The 20,992-nt window shown below is 41.2% G+C and overlaps 2 protein-coding genes across 2 annotated transcripts; both read left to right on the plus strand.

Annotated features, from left to right (window-relative positions):
- Positions 1-1,039: 1,039 nt before the first annotated feature.
- On the plus strand, positions 1,040-10,587 carry ASAH1 (N-acylsphingosine amidohydrolase 1). The gene is made up of 14 exons (XM_089495183.1): positions 1,040-1,117; positions 2,591-2,637; positions 3,194-3,284; positions 3,825-3,911; positions 5,333-5,411; positions 5,789-5,863; positions 6,208-6,253; positions 7,310-7,454; positions 7,647-7,701; positions 7,812-7,893; positions 8,421-8,552; positions 8,632-8,755; positions 9,037-9,093; positions 10,498-10,587. Exons 1-14 carry the CDS (start codon positions 1,040-1,042, stop codon positions 10,585-10,587), a joined length of 1,188 nt encoding a protein of 395 aa, XP_089351309.1.
- A 3,163-nt stretch (positions 10,588-13,750) lies between these two features.
- On the plus strand, positions 13,751-17,539 carry LOC149285589 (general transcription factor IIE subunit 1-like). Its single transcript, XM_089495184.1, has 4 exons — positions 13,751-14,198; positions 14,945-15,146; positions 16,138-16,367; positions 17,151-17,539. The coding sequence occupies exons 1-4, from the start codon at positions 13,751-13,753 to the stop codon at positions 17,537-17,539; spliced, it is 1,269 nt and encodes a 422-aa protein (XP_089351310.1).
- The last annotated feature ends 3,453 nt before the right edge of the window (positions 17,540-20,992 follow it).

The following is a 20,992-nucleotide window of genomic DNA, read 5'->3' on the forward strand; positions in this document are numbered from 1 at the left end:
AAAGCTATGTGCGCACAGCTTAGAGGGAACACTGGTTCGGAGGGTAGTTTTTTACCGAAGGAATGTTGATAAATCTGATATTAACTTTCAGAACTTTTGAAAGCCGTTTGTTACGAGGACACATCACTTAGGAGATTTGTAATGTTGTAATTCACTCATCGTATGTAACAGTCATCCCATCGCATGCACATAATATGACACCGATCCCACAACGATCAGTCACTGGAGTCTGTGAGAGGCTGGCTATGATTATACTGATGGCTGTCTGATTATACTGTAAGCCAGCAGTGGAGTGATTTCAGACCAAGATCCTGGTCAGAGCTCCATATAGAAGCCTCACCTGGCACTTTATATCATGGGGCGAGTGACTGGTAATTGAGCCATTGGCTGTGGATGTTACTTGTTCGGCTGCCAGGAGTAGACTGGGCCCCAGTTTTATGCTTTCCTGCCTATTGTTCTAGTTTCTTTGTTTTAATCACGGATGATCACAAAATACTGATATATGATGTCACGTGTTCTTAAGAGCAGGGTGCCCGCCGCAGAGCCGTAACTAGGGGCCACTTCGGTTATTTACTAAACGAAGACATCAGCTATGAGTATTCCTTCAACCGACAGTGATGTGTAGTAACATAACACTGTGTGAATTCATGTACCGAAGGAAGGATGTCACCCGCCTATCACCCGGGACCTGCTCGAGTTGCCTCGGCGTGCGATAACGATGCCCAAGCGCCTGAGAACTCACTCGAGGGGTTCACTTCCTGTATGGCGTTTAGAAGCCATTGCGCTCCACCACATAACCAACTATCATCACACATAGCAACCATCCCGTGATATAACCCCAGCGGCACATTCCCGCCACGCCCTCAGGAACGGATTCATCTTCTGCTCAACGGGCGTTACATATGACCGCGGCCACCCCTCTCTTTTAGGAGTGGTACGCTCCGATGTCTGTCATGTGACAGGTACAGTATGTGACACTGATTAGTCAGGGAGACGTCCCGGGAAGTTGCTTCGTGTTCTTTGCAGCGGGTTCGGGATTATGGCTGTCTCCGTGTACGCAGTTTATATTCTGCTCGCCGTGTGCGGGATTGGCGGCCTGGCACAGGACGTGCCCCCGGTGAGTTAACGCCGTATGGACTGTAAGCAAAGTTACATTAAAGGGTTAAGGACCTGGACTGAACTAGTTACGGTATCAAGTGCAACGTTTGAAAGGTGGTCTTATCACCATAGCAACCGATGGAATAGACCAATCTGCAGTAACGTTCCCCTGGTTGCTATGGGGATAAGATCACCTTTCAAACTGCACCAAAATCACAGTTATTACCCTCTATATTTTCCGAAATCGAGGAATCGTTTGGTAAAATTAAAATTCTAAAATGTTTATAAAGTTAGACTATTTGGCTTAATCTAAAGAAGCGCTGGTTGCAGAATCCCCCCATGTTCTGCTTAATGGTACGCAGCACCCAGTCACCAGAAATGCATGATACTTCTGTGAAATGCAGGGTGCAGGGTTCCCTCTCACATTGATTGGTTCCAAAGGCTATGCTTCCTGGTTGGGTTTATGTAAACCTGGAATCAGATGCCTTAATAAAGCTACAGATACTGCGCTATAGTATATTTATAAATATTGTGTACACTAATAATAACTATAAAACCCCAAAGAACCACCAAACCAGGAGGAGGAATAACTAGGATGCTGGCCAGAATACAGTCAAGCTGCTTGTCCTGCAACAAAGAACCCCCCAAAAACTAGAGAGGAGGATAGCAAAAAATAAATAACCCAACAGACCGTGCTTTAATATAAACAATATAATAATAATAATAAATATAGAATTCCACTAATGAGACACAAAGAAGTATATAGAAACTGCGCATGTGCTGTTAGGAGAAGCCAGGTAGTTACTGGAGATGAGGTTTATGCAAGACTTTCGCCTCCATGGTCATAGACAGAGATCCCACCTACTAGATCACATTATTATTATTAATACTATTATTAATATTATTCAGGCAGTTTTTCAGCAAATGTATTTATTTCGAAAGCCTCCGTGTGAGATTACAAGCCAGCTATAGTGTCATATATATATATATATATATATATATATATATATATATATATATATATATACGACGGTATATACGGTATTGCTTCGGACCTGATGAAGGGAGGATAACTCTCGAAAGCTTGTCTTTTTAATATTATGTTAGTCCAATAAAAAAGGTATCACCGCATCCTCTGCAATACTCTATTTTTTGACATCGTGTCTACTGGACTAATACGGCTTCACCCTTTTACATATATATATATATATATATATATATAAATATAATTTATATATATAAATGAAAATCTAGATTGATTTTTACCACTACTATATATATTAGTAATAGTATATTATTATATTTGGCAATATTATGGGGTCTGATATACTGAGATTAATTGTATTGGCCGACCGTATCAGTTAATGTTCTTTTTTTCATTTATTACAATGTATAGCATGCAGTAGATTATGCGATGTCATCGGGGTATTTCGTAAAGACACTTATTTTGGGGAAGTTTGCATGAAGTAATGTTGTGAATGACTCGTTTCAGTACACAGAGGATTGCAGAAGTGGAACCTACCCTCCCAGCGGGCCAACGTAAGTCACCCAGAAAAACTTCAGGAATAAATTCTGCTTGGTATCATGGGTTTAACGTTAAACAATTATTTGTATGGTGTATATGATGCTTAACATTGGAGATTTCCTGTAACCTTCTTTGGTTAGTATTTCCTGATAGCAACATACATTTAGTGTTTTTGGCTAATTTGTTTCAGACAATATATCGGAAATAATTAACCATTTCATTGCACTTTAATTTATTATCACCATCAAAGTCTGCAGGGTGCATGGGGAGGGGGTAATAAGTCTGTGACTGTCCACATGTTCACTTTGTTAGTACATTAATAGCATTCTTCAACCTGTTTAAAGCAGTCAGCTCCAGAAAACAGCCCCCAGTGTTTTTTATGCATGCGCATCGGGGGGGGTTTCATCATGCCCCCTGGAACTCTCACACGAGCTGGAGCTGGCAGAAAGTTTATACCGTGCGGGTTTAATGATTATTTAAACATAGCGCTCGGGTCGCATGTATTAATGTTTGTGCGAGGCTGCCGTTTTTCTTTATTTCTTGTAAATATATCAACACGTTGTGTTTTAGGTACAAAGGACCTGTGCCGTGGTATACAGTGAATTTAGATCAGGCTCCTTATGAAAGGTGGCAAAGTCTGATAAAGGATAAGAAAGAACCAGTAAGTATATGGAACTGTCAATATGTACCTTTTATAGGAGGACATCTGTTTGCGGTATGAAAAGACTCGTTCTTCAATCCTTTTAGGTGTCTTTATTCAAGATGGTCCAACAACCTAGGGCACGATTCCTGAATTAAAGGGCGCCCGTGCCTGAAACACTAAGCTTCTCCTCCAAGTGTGCTGTATAGTTAAATCTTTAAGGACATCATCATTTAAAACGCAATATTCAGGTCCACTCAACCCTACTTGCAGGAGGAGCTCATTGGGGTTGGCCTTTCAGAATGAACAGTAAAGCGGAGAATGTTTAAATAAACATTTTTTCAGGACCAGCTCTCTTTAAACCCATCTAATATAATTTCTTATTCTTATTACCTTCTGCCTGCTCAGTATACCTGTTTCAGTCCTCAAACTCCATTTGGTATAGAAAAACAAATACATTATTTTAATTTATTTGACAATAAGTATGCCGTTTTATACTTTTTAAAATTTATTTCTATTACACCTGATTCCTTTTTGCTTCCTTTTCTGCTTCATCCACAGCTAAATGATGTCATTCAGCATATTAAGAAGCTGGCCAATTTTTTTATCCCTAGTGGAAAGCTTATAGTTTTAGTGGATGCCATTTTGGTAAGTAACACTTTCCTGCCATTTGTAGACACGCATCATTTTTGTGTCATTTGTTAGACTAGTGAAAATGGACCTAAAATAATTTTTTTGTTTCCTGTTTGGTCCGTTCATTTTTGGACAACAGATTCCTTTTGCTGCCCTTTGGGTTCGTACAAAATTCAGAGGGATTTTTCCATTCTGAAACAGTTTGTCGTCACTAATCCTCACTGACATTCTCTCACACTCTCATTCACTGTCTCTCATGCTCTCGCTCAAGAGAAGCATTTGTGCCGCTCTTTCTCCAAGAATCTGTCTGTGTTATTCTGGCCTCTTGGAGTACTTCCAAAAAAAGCCTCTCCCTCGTTCCTCCAATCGGTGTAGAGAGTGTGTGCAGAGACTCTGCCCTTTTTGTGGAAGTGCTCCAGAGGCGTGGTTAACGGAGCCGATACCGGGAGAAGCGGACGAAGACAGAAGAACAAGAAGAGGCAAGAGAAGAAGTGGAGACGTGGAATCATTGTGAGAGAGTGTGAGGGAGAGTGAAATTGGTATTACCTCCAAATCTACTAATCATACAGACATAAGCCTGCCCTTACACTCATGTCTGCTCATACATGCGCCAGCCCAGTACTAATTCTCAGCTTTAAGTCATAGGCTTCCTCCATCCAAATAGTGAATCAGAAACCTACAATCTTCCCTTCTCTCGTTCATTTTTTTGTTGGAATATATTTGATTCCAATGTATTTTATGGGAAGAAAATAATGCAGCTGTCGATTAAAACAAAAATGTGATTCAGTTTTCTAGACATTTTTCTTTCCTCTATGGAATGAAAAATGACAGAGCTTTTAAACCCACAAATATTACAGGATCCCGCGTAATAAATTAGGGAATGTCTGGTTTTTCAAGATCTCAATTTACAGAAACTGCATTTGTTGTTTTTGTTCTTTACGCATGATCGGCGTCATCTCATGTGATGCTGTCCGACATCCCGGCTTCCTTCCGAGGATGAGAAAGCTCGTTGCCAAAATAGTCATTCATTCCAAGTCAATATGGCTTTCCTCCTCAACAGATCATGCGGAAGAGTTTAACTAAAATGTACATTAGCTACATTTGGTCTCATTCCTGATTTTCCCGGGGATTACTTAATTGTCACATGATACAAAAGCAGGATCTGTTAGCGTGTTGGTTTTTTTAAGTGGTTATCCTTTAAGAGGAAAGAAGGAAAATGGATTTCAGATGCTTGGAACCGTTCCCCTTTTCCTACTAACTAATGGAGACAGCGCCTAGCGCTGTGACATGCAAACCGCTGTTCAAACAGTCCCTACGGCAGGGGCACTTGCACTCGGTTATGTTAAAGGGCCTGTTAACGCTGCTCTCTAGCCGACATACATGTCTTACTCAAACCCTTCATGTTTCAATGACCGAGCCGTGTGTTTGTTTTGTAGCCTGGCCTCATTGGAAAGCTCCCGTACCCGTTTGGGGAGGAAATTAAAGGAGTTGCTGATGCTGCTGAAACCCCCTTAGGTATAGCAATCTTTTTGGATGTGTTTTGCTATTGGAAATATTGGTTTGATTTTAATGTATATTAATTCTGAATTATTCGCGTGCACGGCTAGAGGATGATGTATTAAGTTGGGTGACTGCTTTTTTTTTTTTTTAAGTTTGAATAGGAATATTATTGCTATTGGGTTATTTTTTAAGCTGACCTGATGACAACCTTTTTAAAAAGACATCAGTTATGGTGCATCCAGTTGTGCTTTCAACTTCAAAAGTGGCAATATTGTTTCACGTTCCCTGGAATGTATCGTAGATCTTTTCCACTGTGTTCTGTTATCATTTTAACAATGCTAATTTGACACTGAACCTTTTTAATTCAGATTTCTGAATTGCCTCCCTTTTAGGAGAAATCCTGCTTTTTAACATATTTTATGAAGTCTTTACTGTGTGTACATCCGTGGTGGCGGAAGACTCATCTGGTAAGAGCAATTTCTTTCTCTGATGCTCTTTTTTTCCTGTGATATGTCCAATGCTTAATATACTTAGCTGTTTTCAAGGAAAACTGTTCTAACATAATTGCAAAAGGGTCTTCCAATGATCAATTAGTAGTTTCCAGCTACAACAGTCGTTTCCAACATTAACAATGTCTGCAATGTATTTCTGATAAAGTTGATATTTTAGTGGACAAAGTTTGCTTTTCTTTCAAAAACAAGGACATTCCTAAGTGACTCTAATCTTTTGAATTGTAGTGTATACGTATAGTGTGTGTGTGTATATATGTATATATTATAATGTTTTCTAACATCTGTGTTTCCATTACCAGGAAAGCTCTATCATGCCAGAAATCTGGATTTTGGATTATTTCTTGGGTGAGTTGGATGTAATTATATTCATATTGCTTATTGCCAATTCAAATGGAGATATTATCCGGTGTAATTCATGGTGGATATTGTGGATTATGTTAAGAGACTACCTTTCAGAATGTCTCTAAAACTCGGTCGGTTTTATCTAGTTTTTTTCTTTATTACATTACTTGACCTCTTCGCTTTACAAAAGCATAACATAAGAATGAGCAGACCTGCCAATTATAACAACATTAGAAGCACAAGACCATTCATGACTACAAATGTGCCATCTCCCATGTAATCCAAGTACTGTCAAATATCTAGAATCATAATTAGTCAATCAAAAATGGCTCTGGTACAGGTTTACAGCTTGTTTGTAGACAACAATACGAGCATTTATGGCAAATCACGGAAGCACTTTTATTTTTTAATTGTATATTATTTTAACTAATGACCTAAAAGGCCTACAAAACTTTTCATGGAGGAAGTTTCATGCACATCACATGCATGTTTTTAATTTCATCGTAATTTTTGTGATCCGGGCATATCATTTAAAAATGCATGGTGTAGGTGTAAAGCTATACTGAATCTAAGACGAAGACCAAGGATCGATTAAGGTCTGAGTCTTTACTTCGGCAGACTAGATGGGCCACAATCCTTCACACGATATTCTCAGCGTTTGCTCTATTACTCTGCTGTAAACATTTTCCCTTAAATGTTATTAAATACAGAATATCCAAGTCAAGAAATAAAAATGCCACATTCTTTTCACTGTCCGTGCGCATAATATATTCTTACAGAAACAAAGAAGCATTTATTCATCTGGTTGTCTGTTTCATTGTAACAGAAGCTGATAAAGATTGCTGGAACGCTGTTCATGAATGGCTTTTTATTCCATCTGTCGTAATTAAATTGTTAGCAATTCCATTAATTAACATTTTTTTATTTTTTTTTGCTTTTAATGGGGCACCCTAATTAAACGAACCGATTTTTACCTACTTCTTACTAATGCATGGCCCTGGGTAGACGTTTGATGTTTATTTTGGTGTTCTTCTCTCCTGTGTGTTATGTGAACTTTAGCTGGGATGTGAAGAACAGTTCGTGGATGATCACCGAGTTATTGAGACCGTTGGTCGTAAACGTGAACTTTGTGAGAAATAATAAAACGGTTTTCATGTCCACAAGCTTTGCTGGATACGTGGGAATGTTAACTGGAATGAAGCCTGTAAGTTTTATGCTATATCTTTGTGTTTATAATGTACTATAGGTAATCAATAATAATGAATGTAGTTTGTTTAGCTGTATACGGTATGCATTGTAATGCATTTACCCCACTGGTTCAAAATTAAATTTTCCTTGTGTTTTTCCTTGCGATTAGGATATTTCCAGAATAACCTGGTTTAAATATCTCTTGTAGGGGGTCTTCACTCTCACAATGAATGAACGCTTCAGTCTTGATGGAGGTTACGTTGGTAAGTCATTACTTCACTCTTTGGTACTTTTGCCTCATTTATCCCCCCCCCCCTGTAGTTATAGATGCACTAGGGTCCATTCTTATCCCAGCTGGATCTTTCCTGTGCAGGTGTGATTGAGTGGATTCTTGGTGACAGAGATGGAAGTTGGATGAGTTTCCTTACAAGAAGTGTACTGGAGAATGCAACGAGGTATGTACTTTGCTTTATCATTATATTTATTATTATTTAACTTTATTTTATAATGTCAGTATTTCTTATTTACCCAGATGATATGTATAAGATCTAAATAGAATGTTTTTTATAGTTTTCATTAAAAGGCTTCACTCTTGCACGTTCTTCAAATAAGTGAGTTCTTGGCACATTGGATTCATGCAATTAATGTGTAATACATTACAAGGGGTGTTCTTTGAAATATATTTATGTAAACTTTGCCCATCTTGAAAGTTGAACTCACAGGGGTCCCTTGTAATGTTGAACGTCATTCAAAAGTGGGAAAACAACACTTCTAGTGTTAATTCTGCTCATGTTGAGTCTGTATGGTGTCAGTGATTGGGATGTGGAATGACTTTTAGTGCTCTTGAATATGTGTACCGATAAGGCCTTGCTGTCCCTTCATATTTTTTTTATTTTTTTTTTTATTTGATCTGCACTATGAGTGTGGCTGGCAACCCTTTCTTCAAAGTTTTCAATTTATATTGTCTGTCGTATTTTCACAGTTATGATGAAGCCAAAGCCCTCCTATCAAAAACCCAAATTCTTGCTCCAGCGTACTTTATATTAGGAGGAAATAAGTCCGGGGACGCCTGTGTGATCACACGCTCCAGAAAATCCTGCCTCGATATCTGGGAGTGAGTATTGATTTTCTTACTATGGAGAGTTTTGATAATCTGGTAATATCTGCGTTGATAACATGGCTCTGTTTTTAAGACTTGACACTAAGGATGATAGATGGTACGTACTGGAGACAAACTATGACCATTGGAAGCCCCCATTACCCATTGATAACAGAAGGGATCCAGCAAAGAAATGCATGAACAGAACTGGCCAAAAGGTAAAGTGGGAAAGTGCATCCTAAAGTATACTATACGCTTAAATAAATATATACCCTGGTTACGAACTAAACATAGAGGGTGTAGTAACAAAACGGAAGGCCTTCTAAGAGATTTGGAAGTGATCATTTGCAAACTGAGGTTTTTTCAAACAGGGTGGTTTCTGCTAGTTCGCGTTCAGATCATGGAAGTAGAATAATGTATTTTGTAGTCATGGATAAGACATCATAATACTAGCAATAAACATGCTGCTCTGATGCTGTATTTTTTGTTATCTTTTCAGAATATCTCATTTACAACTATGTATGATGTACTTTCAACCAAACCTGTCCTTAACAAGGTAACAGCCTATAGTATTTGCTTACACTATTGTTGCAAACGTGAAAATGAGTTCACTGGTACAGAAAGGGTTAGCAAAGCATATCCTCCTTAGGGTGACCACATGTCCCGGACAGTCCCTCAATGGGACTTTAAGTCTCAGTCCGGGAGAATGCATTGTACTCTTGTCTCGGAGTACATATTTTGTAGTTAAAAATGCATGTCTAACGTGTGTGTATATATATATATATATATATATATATATATAATACATACACACACCTCTGTGTGTGATCTCGTGCTTCATAGTGTGTCCCTGAATGGCAGAAATAAAATGTGGTCACCCTAGTCCTCCTACATGTCTATACATCTTACAAATGACAAATCCTGTCCTAAAGTTCTCTATCAACCTAACCAGTCCACTTTCTAGAAGCTAGTTACCCAAGAAGAGCATCAAGGCAGGATGGCTCCAAAGAATACCAGACATCAAGTGCTGGGGCTGCAAAACCGCCCAGCAGTTTGGTCACGCGAGGGAGACGGCTCATGATATGTTCATAGTTATGTCAAGAATAGGGTTATGGCTTCATGTTAAGGATATATGATGTATATGTTCTATGAGCTGTGCATTCTTCCCAGTGAGAGTGACCATCTGATATATCTTGATGTTCTAGCCCTCCGTGAACATGCTGGCCTATTAGGACATATAGAAAGCCCTTCTGTAAGCATTAAATCACACTTCACACGCTGCTTGCTACCAAGGCAGACCTCTGGACAAGTGCTGTAATACTTTTGTAGCAGATCCGAAGCCAGCAATAAGAAAATAATGGATACCTTTGATCCCTGTGATCCATCAGGACAGCACACTTTCTGCTCCGGCCTGTGCTGTTGATTTTTATTTTCTTCTGGCTGGGTTCTGTAGGTGGTTGATTTAAAGGGATTAGTGCTAGATATGGAGAGAAAAAACTAAAAGTATATTTTAAGTTAATAATATTAGACTAAAATGACTCAAATGAGATGTGCCCGATGAAGCTGAAGACTTTACTGAAAATGTAAATGCACATGTCCTGCTTTTGGCCTAGTACCTGGGTCATCTCTCCTGGAACACAGCAGTAGTTCACGTCGAGAAGTTACTATTAAGGTCTGCAGAGTATAAATGGAAAATTAGAAAAAGAAAGTTAATTATGAAAGTAATAATATGATTTTCTTAAAAGCCACACCTAAGAAAGATGTATTTCATGTGTGATATATATATAAATGCAGATTGCCCACTAAGCCTATGTTGGTGACTATACTTATCACATGGTAGGTACACCATAAAAGAAGACAAAATATAGGTCAAATTGTCCCCCTCCCCAGACACTGTATATACTTATGGCTCCTTGTATACAGAAAGATTAATAGTTATAACTTTTTCTCCATTTCACAGCTCACCACATACACAGCGCTCATGTCAGTTTCAGACGGCAAGCTCGAAGCATACCTGCGAGACTGTCCAGATCCGTGTGTCCCTTGGTGAAAAATATTATTATAGCGAGGGTTAAGTACAAAATATGATTTTGGGGCAAACTTTAGAAAATTGCCTACATGGTCAATGTTTATGCATAGCCCCAACGTAAATGTAACGCAACCAAAGAATTTGCCAGCTGACTCCAGCATCCCTGAAGAAGAGCAAAACATTAAAAGGAGAAGAGAGAATCCTTCTGTTTGGTTGCGTGGAAATAGAATCCATGGCTACAGACGCTACTGATAAGTTTGATATTGAACGTCTTATAATGATTGCACTGTATTCAGAAGAACTTCTACACTATTGTGTGCTCATCTGGTCTATAGATGTGGATGTCTCACCTAATCAATTAACATCAACATGTTGATTCTTTACTTTATATTCATACCTTGCATCTTGTTCTCTTGTTTTGTATTCTAATTAAACGTAACATTAAAGCAGTCTTATGGATTACATTAAAAAATGTACAGGAGACAGCACAAAATAAAGCGCAAACCTGCAGTCGGGTGTATTAAGAATTGGCTCTGTGTCCTTTCTACTGATAATAAAAGAGATTTATACCTTCTCCGCTGATGCTGACTGGTTTTATAGTCCATGGATTTCGAATGACACTTGCTTTTCTGGCGGGCAGGGGGTTCTGGATCCGACCCTGCAGTTAGCTGATTTCTCACCTGATCTGGATAAGCCTCGGGCTCGTCAGTGTTCTCTATGAAGTGCTAATACGAGAATTTTCCGTTAAGGAAATATTAATAATTAAATCTACTCAAACTTTTATGGAAGGGGCTCGTGGCAAAATTTCCTTACCATGGCAGTGAGAAAAAAATAGATTATTTGGATAGTTAAAAATACCTTTTCTGTAGAAAGAAAGAAATAATTGTTGGAATTATGTTGGTTTACATTTGCTGCACTACGTATGAACGTACACAAGGAATTCGTAGAAGGCAATGTGACTTTTACTACAACTTACAATCTGATAGATAGATATAACCTGTTCCAGTCTTTATCAGTGTGAATCTGCGAGACTGTAAACCCTGAGATCCATTTTCAGAAGCTTTGTAATCGAAAACTGCTAACCCTTGCAGCTCCATACATAATTAATTTAAGTGCAGCTGAAAAGTGGTTTGTAATTAGCCTGTTTAATTGTTTTATTTCGGCTCCCCCTGTTGCCTCCTAACTCAGCAGAGGATAGGTAAGTGAGACCCTGAAAAAGATTACGTTACTAAAGTGATGACAAGTGATAAAGGAGTAATTAGATCAGTATCTGAGACCCTCACTACGGTAAGCGTTAAAATAAAGATATCAGTACTCCATCAACCATTATACTATAGCCAAGATAACCCCCACATAGACTCTATCCTACTAATCTAGAATATGGCCAGGGCACCTTATAAACAATATGCCCTTAAACGCAAAAGGGTCACAAAAAGCCAATATGTTATTAGGTGTCTAGTTATGTCAATATTCCTACCTATGTTTAAGCAGGGATACACATTTGCTGTGTGCTACACGTGGCTTGCTATAGGTTTAGGTAATAGAGCCCACTGTGGTATGTCCCTTTAATACCATATGATTTAAGATAACGAAGGCCATATTTTAATTCCCCAGTTGATACAATATCTGAACAACGAAAGGACTGAGAGGGAGACTCGTGGTCCTGCGATCGATACAGGTGAGCTTATCCATGATTGGAATGAGATATCATTAATCAGACCTGTAAATATTGCTTGCATCATTTCCAAATTATTGTATGTATTTTGTAAAGTAATCTCTCCCGGATTCTAAGCAGTTACAAACGTGTATTCTGCCTTTTTCAATACTTGCAAATGTATTTCTGTTTCCATCCACAACCCCTGTGCTACTGATTTCCTTAAACCTCCTCAAGCTGCCGGCTTTCACCCAAGCAACGACATACACCAAGGGGTCTGTCTATTCACTAAAGGGGGAGTTAAGTGGCTTTAACTCCCTCACGTCACTATTCATTATGGAGGGCCGACACTAGCAGGTTCCTCCAGAAAGAGGGGCTGAGCTGGTCCGGTATAATGCATAATTCAATGTGTGAGAAGACTCACTGATTTAACTATACTTCATACAGGGTCAGGCAAGTTCTTCCTTCAGTAGAAGCTCTCTGGAGTTGGACCTCAATGATGTATAGTGAAGTCGAGGAGCTGATCTAACAGACCCCTAAACACAGGTGTAGGCCCAGGGGCCGCAGCACTTAAAACATGTTTCATCACAATGTATATGGGTGGACTGGCAAACCAGGCAAAAGATATCCGGACAAAACATGGGCTTCTCCAGGTTTTAATAAACTATCTTGGAGCACCAATTATTAATAATCATGTATAAATGCCCCAAAAACAATTTATATTTAATGTATAATTCTTCCAGGATGAGTAGTCTCTGCTTTAAATAAATAAAGCAATTGTGCTCTCTGTAAAAATCTCAATAAAAGGGGAGTTGCGGCTCCATCTCCTCCCCCCCCTCCCCCCGTGCTCATTCAGTAGCCCTAACTTACCTGTTGGTGGCAATCTGAATTATGCCAGTCACCATAAATGAGTATCTGAAGAGTTTTTCACACGGGGTGGTGTAAGTCATTGGTATACAAGCCTACAAAGCTTCCAGAAACACACTGGGGGTCCTACATCATGCTTCTCATAGAAACATGTCTGCAGGGCTTCGATACTTTGAATTAGGAGCATTGCTATTATTATTGATTTATATAGCACCATCATATTCCATAGTGCTGTACAATGGGACAGCCATGTAAAAAAAATATTGGGATTACTCTTGGCACAGGATTGCTGGAGCTGCACTTCACGACGGCTCTGGAGAATCGGGCTTTCTACCTCTGATGTAGGTGCATGAATAACAATCCTAAATTCTCTCACAGACACAAACGGCTCTAATAGCATGATGCAAGCACCAGAAATGAGGGACTCAGTGTCTCATTCGTTACAGCGACCCGAGATCCTGCTGGATACATCTAGATATCTCTTCCTTAATGGGGGGGGAAACTCTTTTTTCCCCATCTTGTGATTATTAGCCGATTAAGTATTTTTGGCTACCTGCAGGACAAGCTTGGGTGAAGGAACTGGTATTGAGCAAAATTTGTACTCAAAAGTAAATGAATTGACGTTTTCATGGTCTGTTTTGTCATCGTACAGGTTTCGTTACAATGGGCGATCATGATACCATGACAGAAGTTCCTGCTGCTTTGAAGCGTCTTGCCAAGTACATGGTGAGGGGCTTTTATGGGTTGGAGCACTCTCTAACGCTAGATGTGCTCATTAGATATCCATGTGTTAAAGAGGATGACATTGCTCAACTTCTCAAGTTTGACAAAAAGCAACTACGGGCCGTCCTCAACACCCTGAAAGCTGACAAGTTTGTCAAGTGCAAAATGCGAGTCGAAACTGGTCCAAATGGGAAAAGCACCAAGCACAATTACTATTATATCAACTACAAAGTTTTGGTGGACGTCATCAAGTACAAACTGGATCATGTCCGTCGCAAAATAGAGTCTGATGAGAGAGATTCCAGCACCAGAGCCTCGTTTAAATGTCCTGGTTGCCAAAATACTTACTCGGACCTGGAGGTGAACCAGCTGTTTGATCCGTTCACAGGTATCTAACTTATGGGTTTGGGTCCCATCCCGTCTTTTTATAATTACTGGGGTTTAAATATTTCTTGTAGCATAACTTGCCCTCTAAACAATAAAATGGTTTTGAACTGGCATCAAATGCAAGTGGTTCCGCATAATGGAGTCCTTAAATGTGCCAAGGAAGGTATAGTATTTACTACATAATATTGTTTTGCAGACGTTTTAGTGCCTAGATATTGATATTATATCATGGCATTTAATGTTACCATTTAATACATTTTAGTGCTTGACATAGCGGTGTTTGTGGAATACACAGTTACAATATTTATTCATAGAGTCAAAGAACAAAATGATTTCATTCAAAATGCTCCGTCCCAGCACTCCAGTTACAACAAGAAGAAATCCGCACTCAATTCTGAACCCATGCGCTAATGTTTTATGTCAAATTGTAGCGATCGGGGGTTAAAACGGTACAGAATTGAGCCCTTTGTTATATTTAACAGATATCACTTCATTTAAAGGGACACTCCAGCCATCATATAGACTTTAACGCATATGATAGTTGAATAGCTCCTTTAAATGCCCCAGTGATCTTCTGTGCAGTGACACAGTTACCACCAGACAGCTCCAGAATTGGCCTAGGGGGTCTGTTCATTTGTTTCAATTGCTTTCGAGAGCTTTCATAGCTGAAGAAAACTTGTTTGGGTGGTATCAGATTGAATCAGAGAAAATCATTATTATTTATTATTTTATACTCTTCCACGACAGAGCTCTTTCGCTGCACGTATTGCAATGTTGAAGTTGAGGAAGACTCTTCATCTCTACCTAAAAGAGATGCCAGAACATTACTGGCAACGTTTAACGAGCAGATTGAACCTATATTTGTGCTTCTCCGTGAAACAGAAGACATAGTTCTTCCGTGTGACTTGCTAGAACCCCCACCAACCGATATTCCAGGACTGACAGAAAGGTATGTGCAAAAAGCCTCCGCGGATCCTTCTCGGGATTGCCCATCATGGCCCACCTAGAGAAACCAGACTTTTCTTTCAACCATTAACAATCTACTTTATCCATACGTGTCGCCAATTAAAGAGCATTTATGGCTGCTCTTCTATCCATAACACACGCATATTACAGACGTGTTCTCATAGTTATTCCCAAGTCTGTGTAGATTCGCTTTAAGATGTTAAAGGTGCCGTTCCCAGGGCCGGCCCGACAATGGAGCCAAGTGGGGCAACCGTTCCAGGCGCCCCAAGCCCTTTTTTTTTTTTTTTTTTTTTTTTTTTTTTTTTTTTTTTTTTTAAAAGCTAAAGAGAGAAAGGAGCGCCCCTCTTTTTACTTACCACGCTGTCAGTACCCGCTCGGCGCCCCTCTCTCTCCTCTGCGGCGAGTCTCCCTGTTCGGTCTCGGTGCCGGCTTGTAATGCTGAGTGCCGGAAGATTTCCGGCGCTCAGCATTACAAGCCGGCACCAAGACCGAACAGGGAGACTCGCCGCAGGACTGCTGAAAGGTAAGTACAAGGGGGGGGGGAGACAGAGGGAGAGGAAGGGTAGATAATGGGGGGGGGGCGCCAGGGACGGAGGGAGAGGAAGGGTAGATAATGGGGGGGGGGGCGGCATTTTAAAATTCGCCCCAGGCGGCATTTTGCCCTGGCCGTTCCACCTACTCTTCTGACAGTAAAGAAACTGTGTGCAGGACTCTCTTTACCTAATGTATCAGTTAGTTTTGGTTTTGAATGTATGGCCTGTAAGAAGCGCTGCGGACATTGTTGGCACTACATAAAAGATAAAAACTAATAGTTTATTTCTGAGCTGGCATTAATGTGCAACAGCACCTTAAACATACCCCCTTAAACATTTAAAATGGCCAGACGGACACTTTTATTTGAAGGGGTTTGGCTAAACAACGGGGCTTGACCGAAACATTTGAGGCCTATTGTAGCTGTATATGTTTTATTTCAGTGTCGAACAGCAGCCCAATGCAGTATTTATGGATCCAGAAGGACAGTACGGGAAATGGGCTAACAGAAGTTCATATGTAGGCAACCTGTACGTCCAGAGCGTGACTATTAATGTCAATGAGTCTGAACTTAAGAAGAAAGGGAAGGAGAAGAAAGTAAAGGAGCAACCTGTATGGATGAAAGAGAGCACCGTACACACTGCCCCCCAAGAAGAAATTAATACTAGTCTACGTAAGTAAAAATGTAACGTACTGCTCCTGAGCCAACAGCCATCTGACCCGCGGCAGGCACTGGAAAGAGTTGTGTTTACTGTTAAGTGAGGTGCAGATACGTCATAAACCGAGCTGATGAGTGATGGGAGTTAAGTCTAGAAAGGCAAGCGCACCAGAGGTGGAAAAAGGTTGGCTCACTTGTGGACATATGTACCGTGTACCTAAACTTTGTGTCTTTGGTATGGTTACATAATTTAACCCCTTCATGTGACCTTCGGGGGCTGCATGTGAAAATGAAAATTATTCAGTTTTTTTTTTTTTTGTTTTTTGTTTTTTTTACTTTTTTTTTAAGTATGTCAGCCTTTTGCTTTTCTTGTGCACCCGCTTTTGTGGGCCGCAAATCCCATCACCCTTATCAGCTTGGCATGTATGTATGTAGGGTACTTTTTACATTTTTTACTTTTATTTGAAGGTGGGGGAGGGTGGCTGTATAATATTTCCTGATCCCCTGCATGACAGGAGGGACCAGACAGTTTTTCATGTGCGAGCCAGCTGATCTACCTATAGATCTGCTACCAACCTGTTGGTATACTTTTTTTTTTTTTTTTTTTTTTTAGTTTTGTTTTACTTTTTTTCTTTAATCATTTTTATATATAAATACATTTAATGTAAGGTTACTCAGAGTACTTTAGCATGCATTCTATAGTACGTCTGTCTGAGACATTATACTGTCCGTATATTGAAAAATTTAACAAGACCAAACTAAAGTTTTTCAATTCATGATTCCTGATTTTCCCCACAGCACAAAGCGACCCAGTAACCCCTGACGAAAATGCCAACATGAATGAAAGCTGTGCTGATAATGAAGTCATAAGAACCCTTCTAATTCACGAGATGAAATCTGCTTCCGGACCAGCCGCTACTCAGTTCCCCAAGAGTGATTCGGAGAGCGATACTAGCGAGAGCGATGAAGAAAAGAAACGTGCAAAGCCAAGGGTGGTTCAGCCAAGCAGCAACGCAGAGCAAGAGGAGGAATCGGAGACCGTTGATCCTGTGGTCATGGTTGGTGGCCAGCCTCATGTCTACAGTCAGGTCAGTCAGAACCCAGAACTTGTATCTTTTATGACAGATGAAGAGAGGGAAGTCTATATCCAAGTAGGACAAAAAATGTTCCAGACTGCCTTTGAATGAAGACATAGGAAGGTTGGAATTCATTTGCACTCTGCAGTAATGTGGACATTTTCCACATTCTGGTGAATCGATCCTCATCACTTACTTTGGGCAAGTCATGTTTCTGTTTATGGTGGGTCTTTCTGTTTTGCACATTGATTTCAGCAATAAATGGAGTTTCTTCTTGGCATTTTTGACTTATGTTCTTGGCTCAATTTATGGGAAATTAAAGCCAGGCTTACAAATACCGTTTTCTGGTTACTAGTTTCCGATTACGCCTCCCAACGTTTCAAATTACCAAAGACAGATACTTTTGAAGCTTGCTGTAGTGAACCCTTCATCATGCACGATAGTCAAGGTGTTGGAATATTCTCTAACAAAAACTCATTTCAGTGTGTAACCCTGATAAGAGAGTCATGAAATTACGGTAGTTCTTCAGGGCAAATCTGCTTTTTTGCGCCATTTATGTATTTTTGTGTGGGCACTAAGGAGTCTAATGCTGTCATTATAAGCCATGAAGCTTTGTTTTTACCACTGTTGACTCCAATACCTTTTGATGATATAGATATTATTCTCAGAATCTATGCTGTGAACTTAATCCAATGCATTTCTCTCAAGGTCACAAAGACAGAAAATTGTAAAAAAATGAATGCCATTGGGGTCAAAAGGCTACTGCTCTCCAGTTTAGGTGTTTTAACAGTGCCCATAAACATAAACGCCAAAAGAACAATCGTGAAGGATGCAATGTGGTCTCTTTTGAAAACAATGCATTTTGAGCCCGTACATGTACGGGCTTTGTCATTAAGGGGTTAAATATTGAATTAAATCACTAAAGGCAAGTTCCTGTTTCTGCTTCCTGACTTTACTGGTATTTTTATTTGACCAACCCCACTGAGCATATCCTGCAAGAAGCATTGAGCTAGTACTGCGTAGCGGATGGTTTAATTTAAAAAATAAGATAAAATCTAAATATGAACTATACAGAACTCTTTCAAAGGAAGCTAACCAAGGGCAAGCACCTCCCAATGCACTGCACCTTCATTGTGAAGATGTTCAGCAGTGAAGCGGTAGACCATGCGGCACAGAATATGGCTGCTGCTGTGGCTAGTGTGTAAAAATGATCTTTCTGCTGTAGCGTCATAAGCAGGGCCGGCCGAAGACTTAACGCCGCCTGGGGCGAAGTTTAAAACGCCGCCCCCCCCCCGCCGACGCCGGGGGGGGGGGGGGGCGGCATTTTAAACTTCGCCGACGGCATAATCTACGACCCCCCCCCGGTACTTACCTTTAAACAGTCCTGCGGCGAGTCTCCCTGCTCTGCCACGGTGCCGGCTTGTAATGCTGAGCGCCGGAAATTGACGTCACTTCCGGCGCTCTGCATTACAAGCCGGCACCGGGACCGAACAGGGAGACTCGCCGCAGAGGAGAGAGAGAGAGGGGCGCCGAGCGGGTAAGCTAAAACCACTCGGTGCCCCTCTCTCTCTCCTCCGCTTCAAAAAAAAAAAAGCGCTTGGGGCGGCAAAGTGCCGCCCCTTCTAAAGTGCCGCCTGGGGCAATTGCCCCAGTCTGCCCCATTATAGGGCCGGCCCTGGTCATAAGGGTTTCCATGGCTGAGCAGTTGAACACAAGCCAGAGATCTTTATGTACAATGCCAAGCAAGTGGTGTGGAGCAAATGGACTCCGGAGTAATGGAAATCTGCTCTCTAGAGTGAGGAATCGTGCTTCACCATGTAGAAATCTGAAACGAGAGGGGCTGAAACACCTAAACTCAATAATTCAGACAGGTGTTGTGACAGCCCATCGGTTTATACCCTATGTTATTTTCACAAGGATTAAAGGTACATGGACCATGTATACCACTAATGTATACCACTTGGTGCCTGACCAAGATCTAGCTGTAAAGTCATGGAACTGTGCGGCTAGGAACCGCGATGATGGCAGCCAATTTAAACTGTGTCGCTACGAACATCCTTTGTCCCACCCCGTCGCTCTTTTGAGGTTACATTAAACTTGTGGTGGGCAACACTCAGTGGTGGTTACAGAGAAGGCGCTCATTTGGGAACCATGGTTTTTATTACAAATCTTTAAGACTGGGGTAACCCAGCTGCGGCCATGGAACTCTGGTCCGGCTAACGCGCAAACTATTCCTGGGGAAATTTCCGACGCTGTTGCACAGGGTCCCGACGTTAGATCACGTTGCTTTTTGGACCATGAGCTCTCCATTGGTACCCTGGGATTGACGCCGCTCCCTCGGGATCACCGCGAAATAGTGACTCGTTGTCATATAAATACCTGGGCTGTCAGTTCTGTTTTATGGAGGCGCTGGGCTGAGAGGTGATGAGATTATACCTTTAATCCTTCGATGTTTGTGTATATAAATACCTGGGCTGTCCTCAGTCAGTTCTGTTTTACCGCTAACAGTCTCAGCTAGTGCTTGGGGTCATATGAAGGGTTAATCCCCGTTCCCTCAGACTTTCCGCCTCGTACGCAACTTTCAAAACCTCTCTGAAAACCCACCTGTTCAGGGAAGCGTACAACATTCCTTCCCATTACTCCCAACCATCATCGTAATCAAGGCATTCGAACAATCAACAGCTTCAACACATCGGAACCCGATCAACTCATCCCCATCCTAGCAGTCCTCTCATTGTCTCACTTCCCCCTCAATCACAGACTAGATTGTAAGCTCGCAAGAGCAGGGCCCTTTTCTCCTTTTTCACCAGTTTGTGTGTAACCCCTTCCGGACCGGGACGTACCTGGTACTTCCTAATCGCGTCACCACCAGACCGGGACGTACCAGGTACGTCATCCCCAGGTGTCTGGGCAGACCAGCACAGCCACTCCGAGCCCGCCCCCGAGCCTGTAGGCTGAAAACGCATTCGCCGGCAAACCAGCAATTGCGTTTTCAGCTGCCACAGGCAGCTTCAGGAAAGGGGGTTGATTGGGTCCCCACACAAGTGTGGGGACCTGACACAACATCCCCCTGCTGCCTGATCGCTCCATGAGAGTGAAAGTGCAGCGTTAACCCCTTCAATGTCGCAATCGCAGCATTTTAGGGGTTAATTCCCGTTTTGTACCGGGCTCTGCTGCTGGTGGTCTGCCTGGAAGCCCAGCAACGGCAGAAAACGAGCCCCCACAAGTCCTTTGACTCCTGTAAGCATGGAAGCTTACAGGAATCATCAAAGAGACTCCCCCCTGCAATGTCTATAGACCAGCAATCGCGTCCCAGCTGCCCGAGGCAGCTCCAGGGACAGGGGGGAAGAGGGTTCTTCGGTCTCCACATGAGTGTGGAGACCACCCCCGACCCTCCCCTGCTGCCTGATAGCTCCCTGAGAGCGACAGTGCAGCGTTAACCTCCTTCAATGCCGCTATGTGTGGAGACTACATATCTGTCAATGCTGTGCTTCAATGGAGCATCAAAAAAAAAAATATATATATATAAATAAAAAACACAAAGTCCAGGGTGCTTCCAGGTCA

The sequence above is a fragment of the Sceloporus occidentalis genome, unplaced genomic scaffold (genome assembly GCF_023333645.1).
Source record: "Sceloporus occidentalis isolate IW3139 unplaced genomic scaffold, rSceOcc1.0.p SCAF_77, whole genome shotgun sequence".
NCBI classification, from domain to species: Eukaryota; Metazoa; Chordata; class Lepidosauria; order Squamata; family Phrynosomatidae; genus Sceloporus; species Sceloporus occidentalis.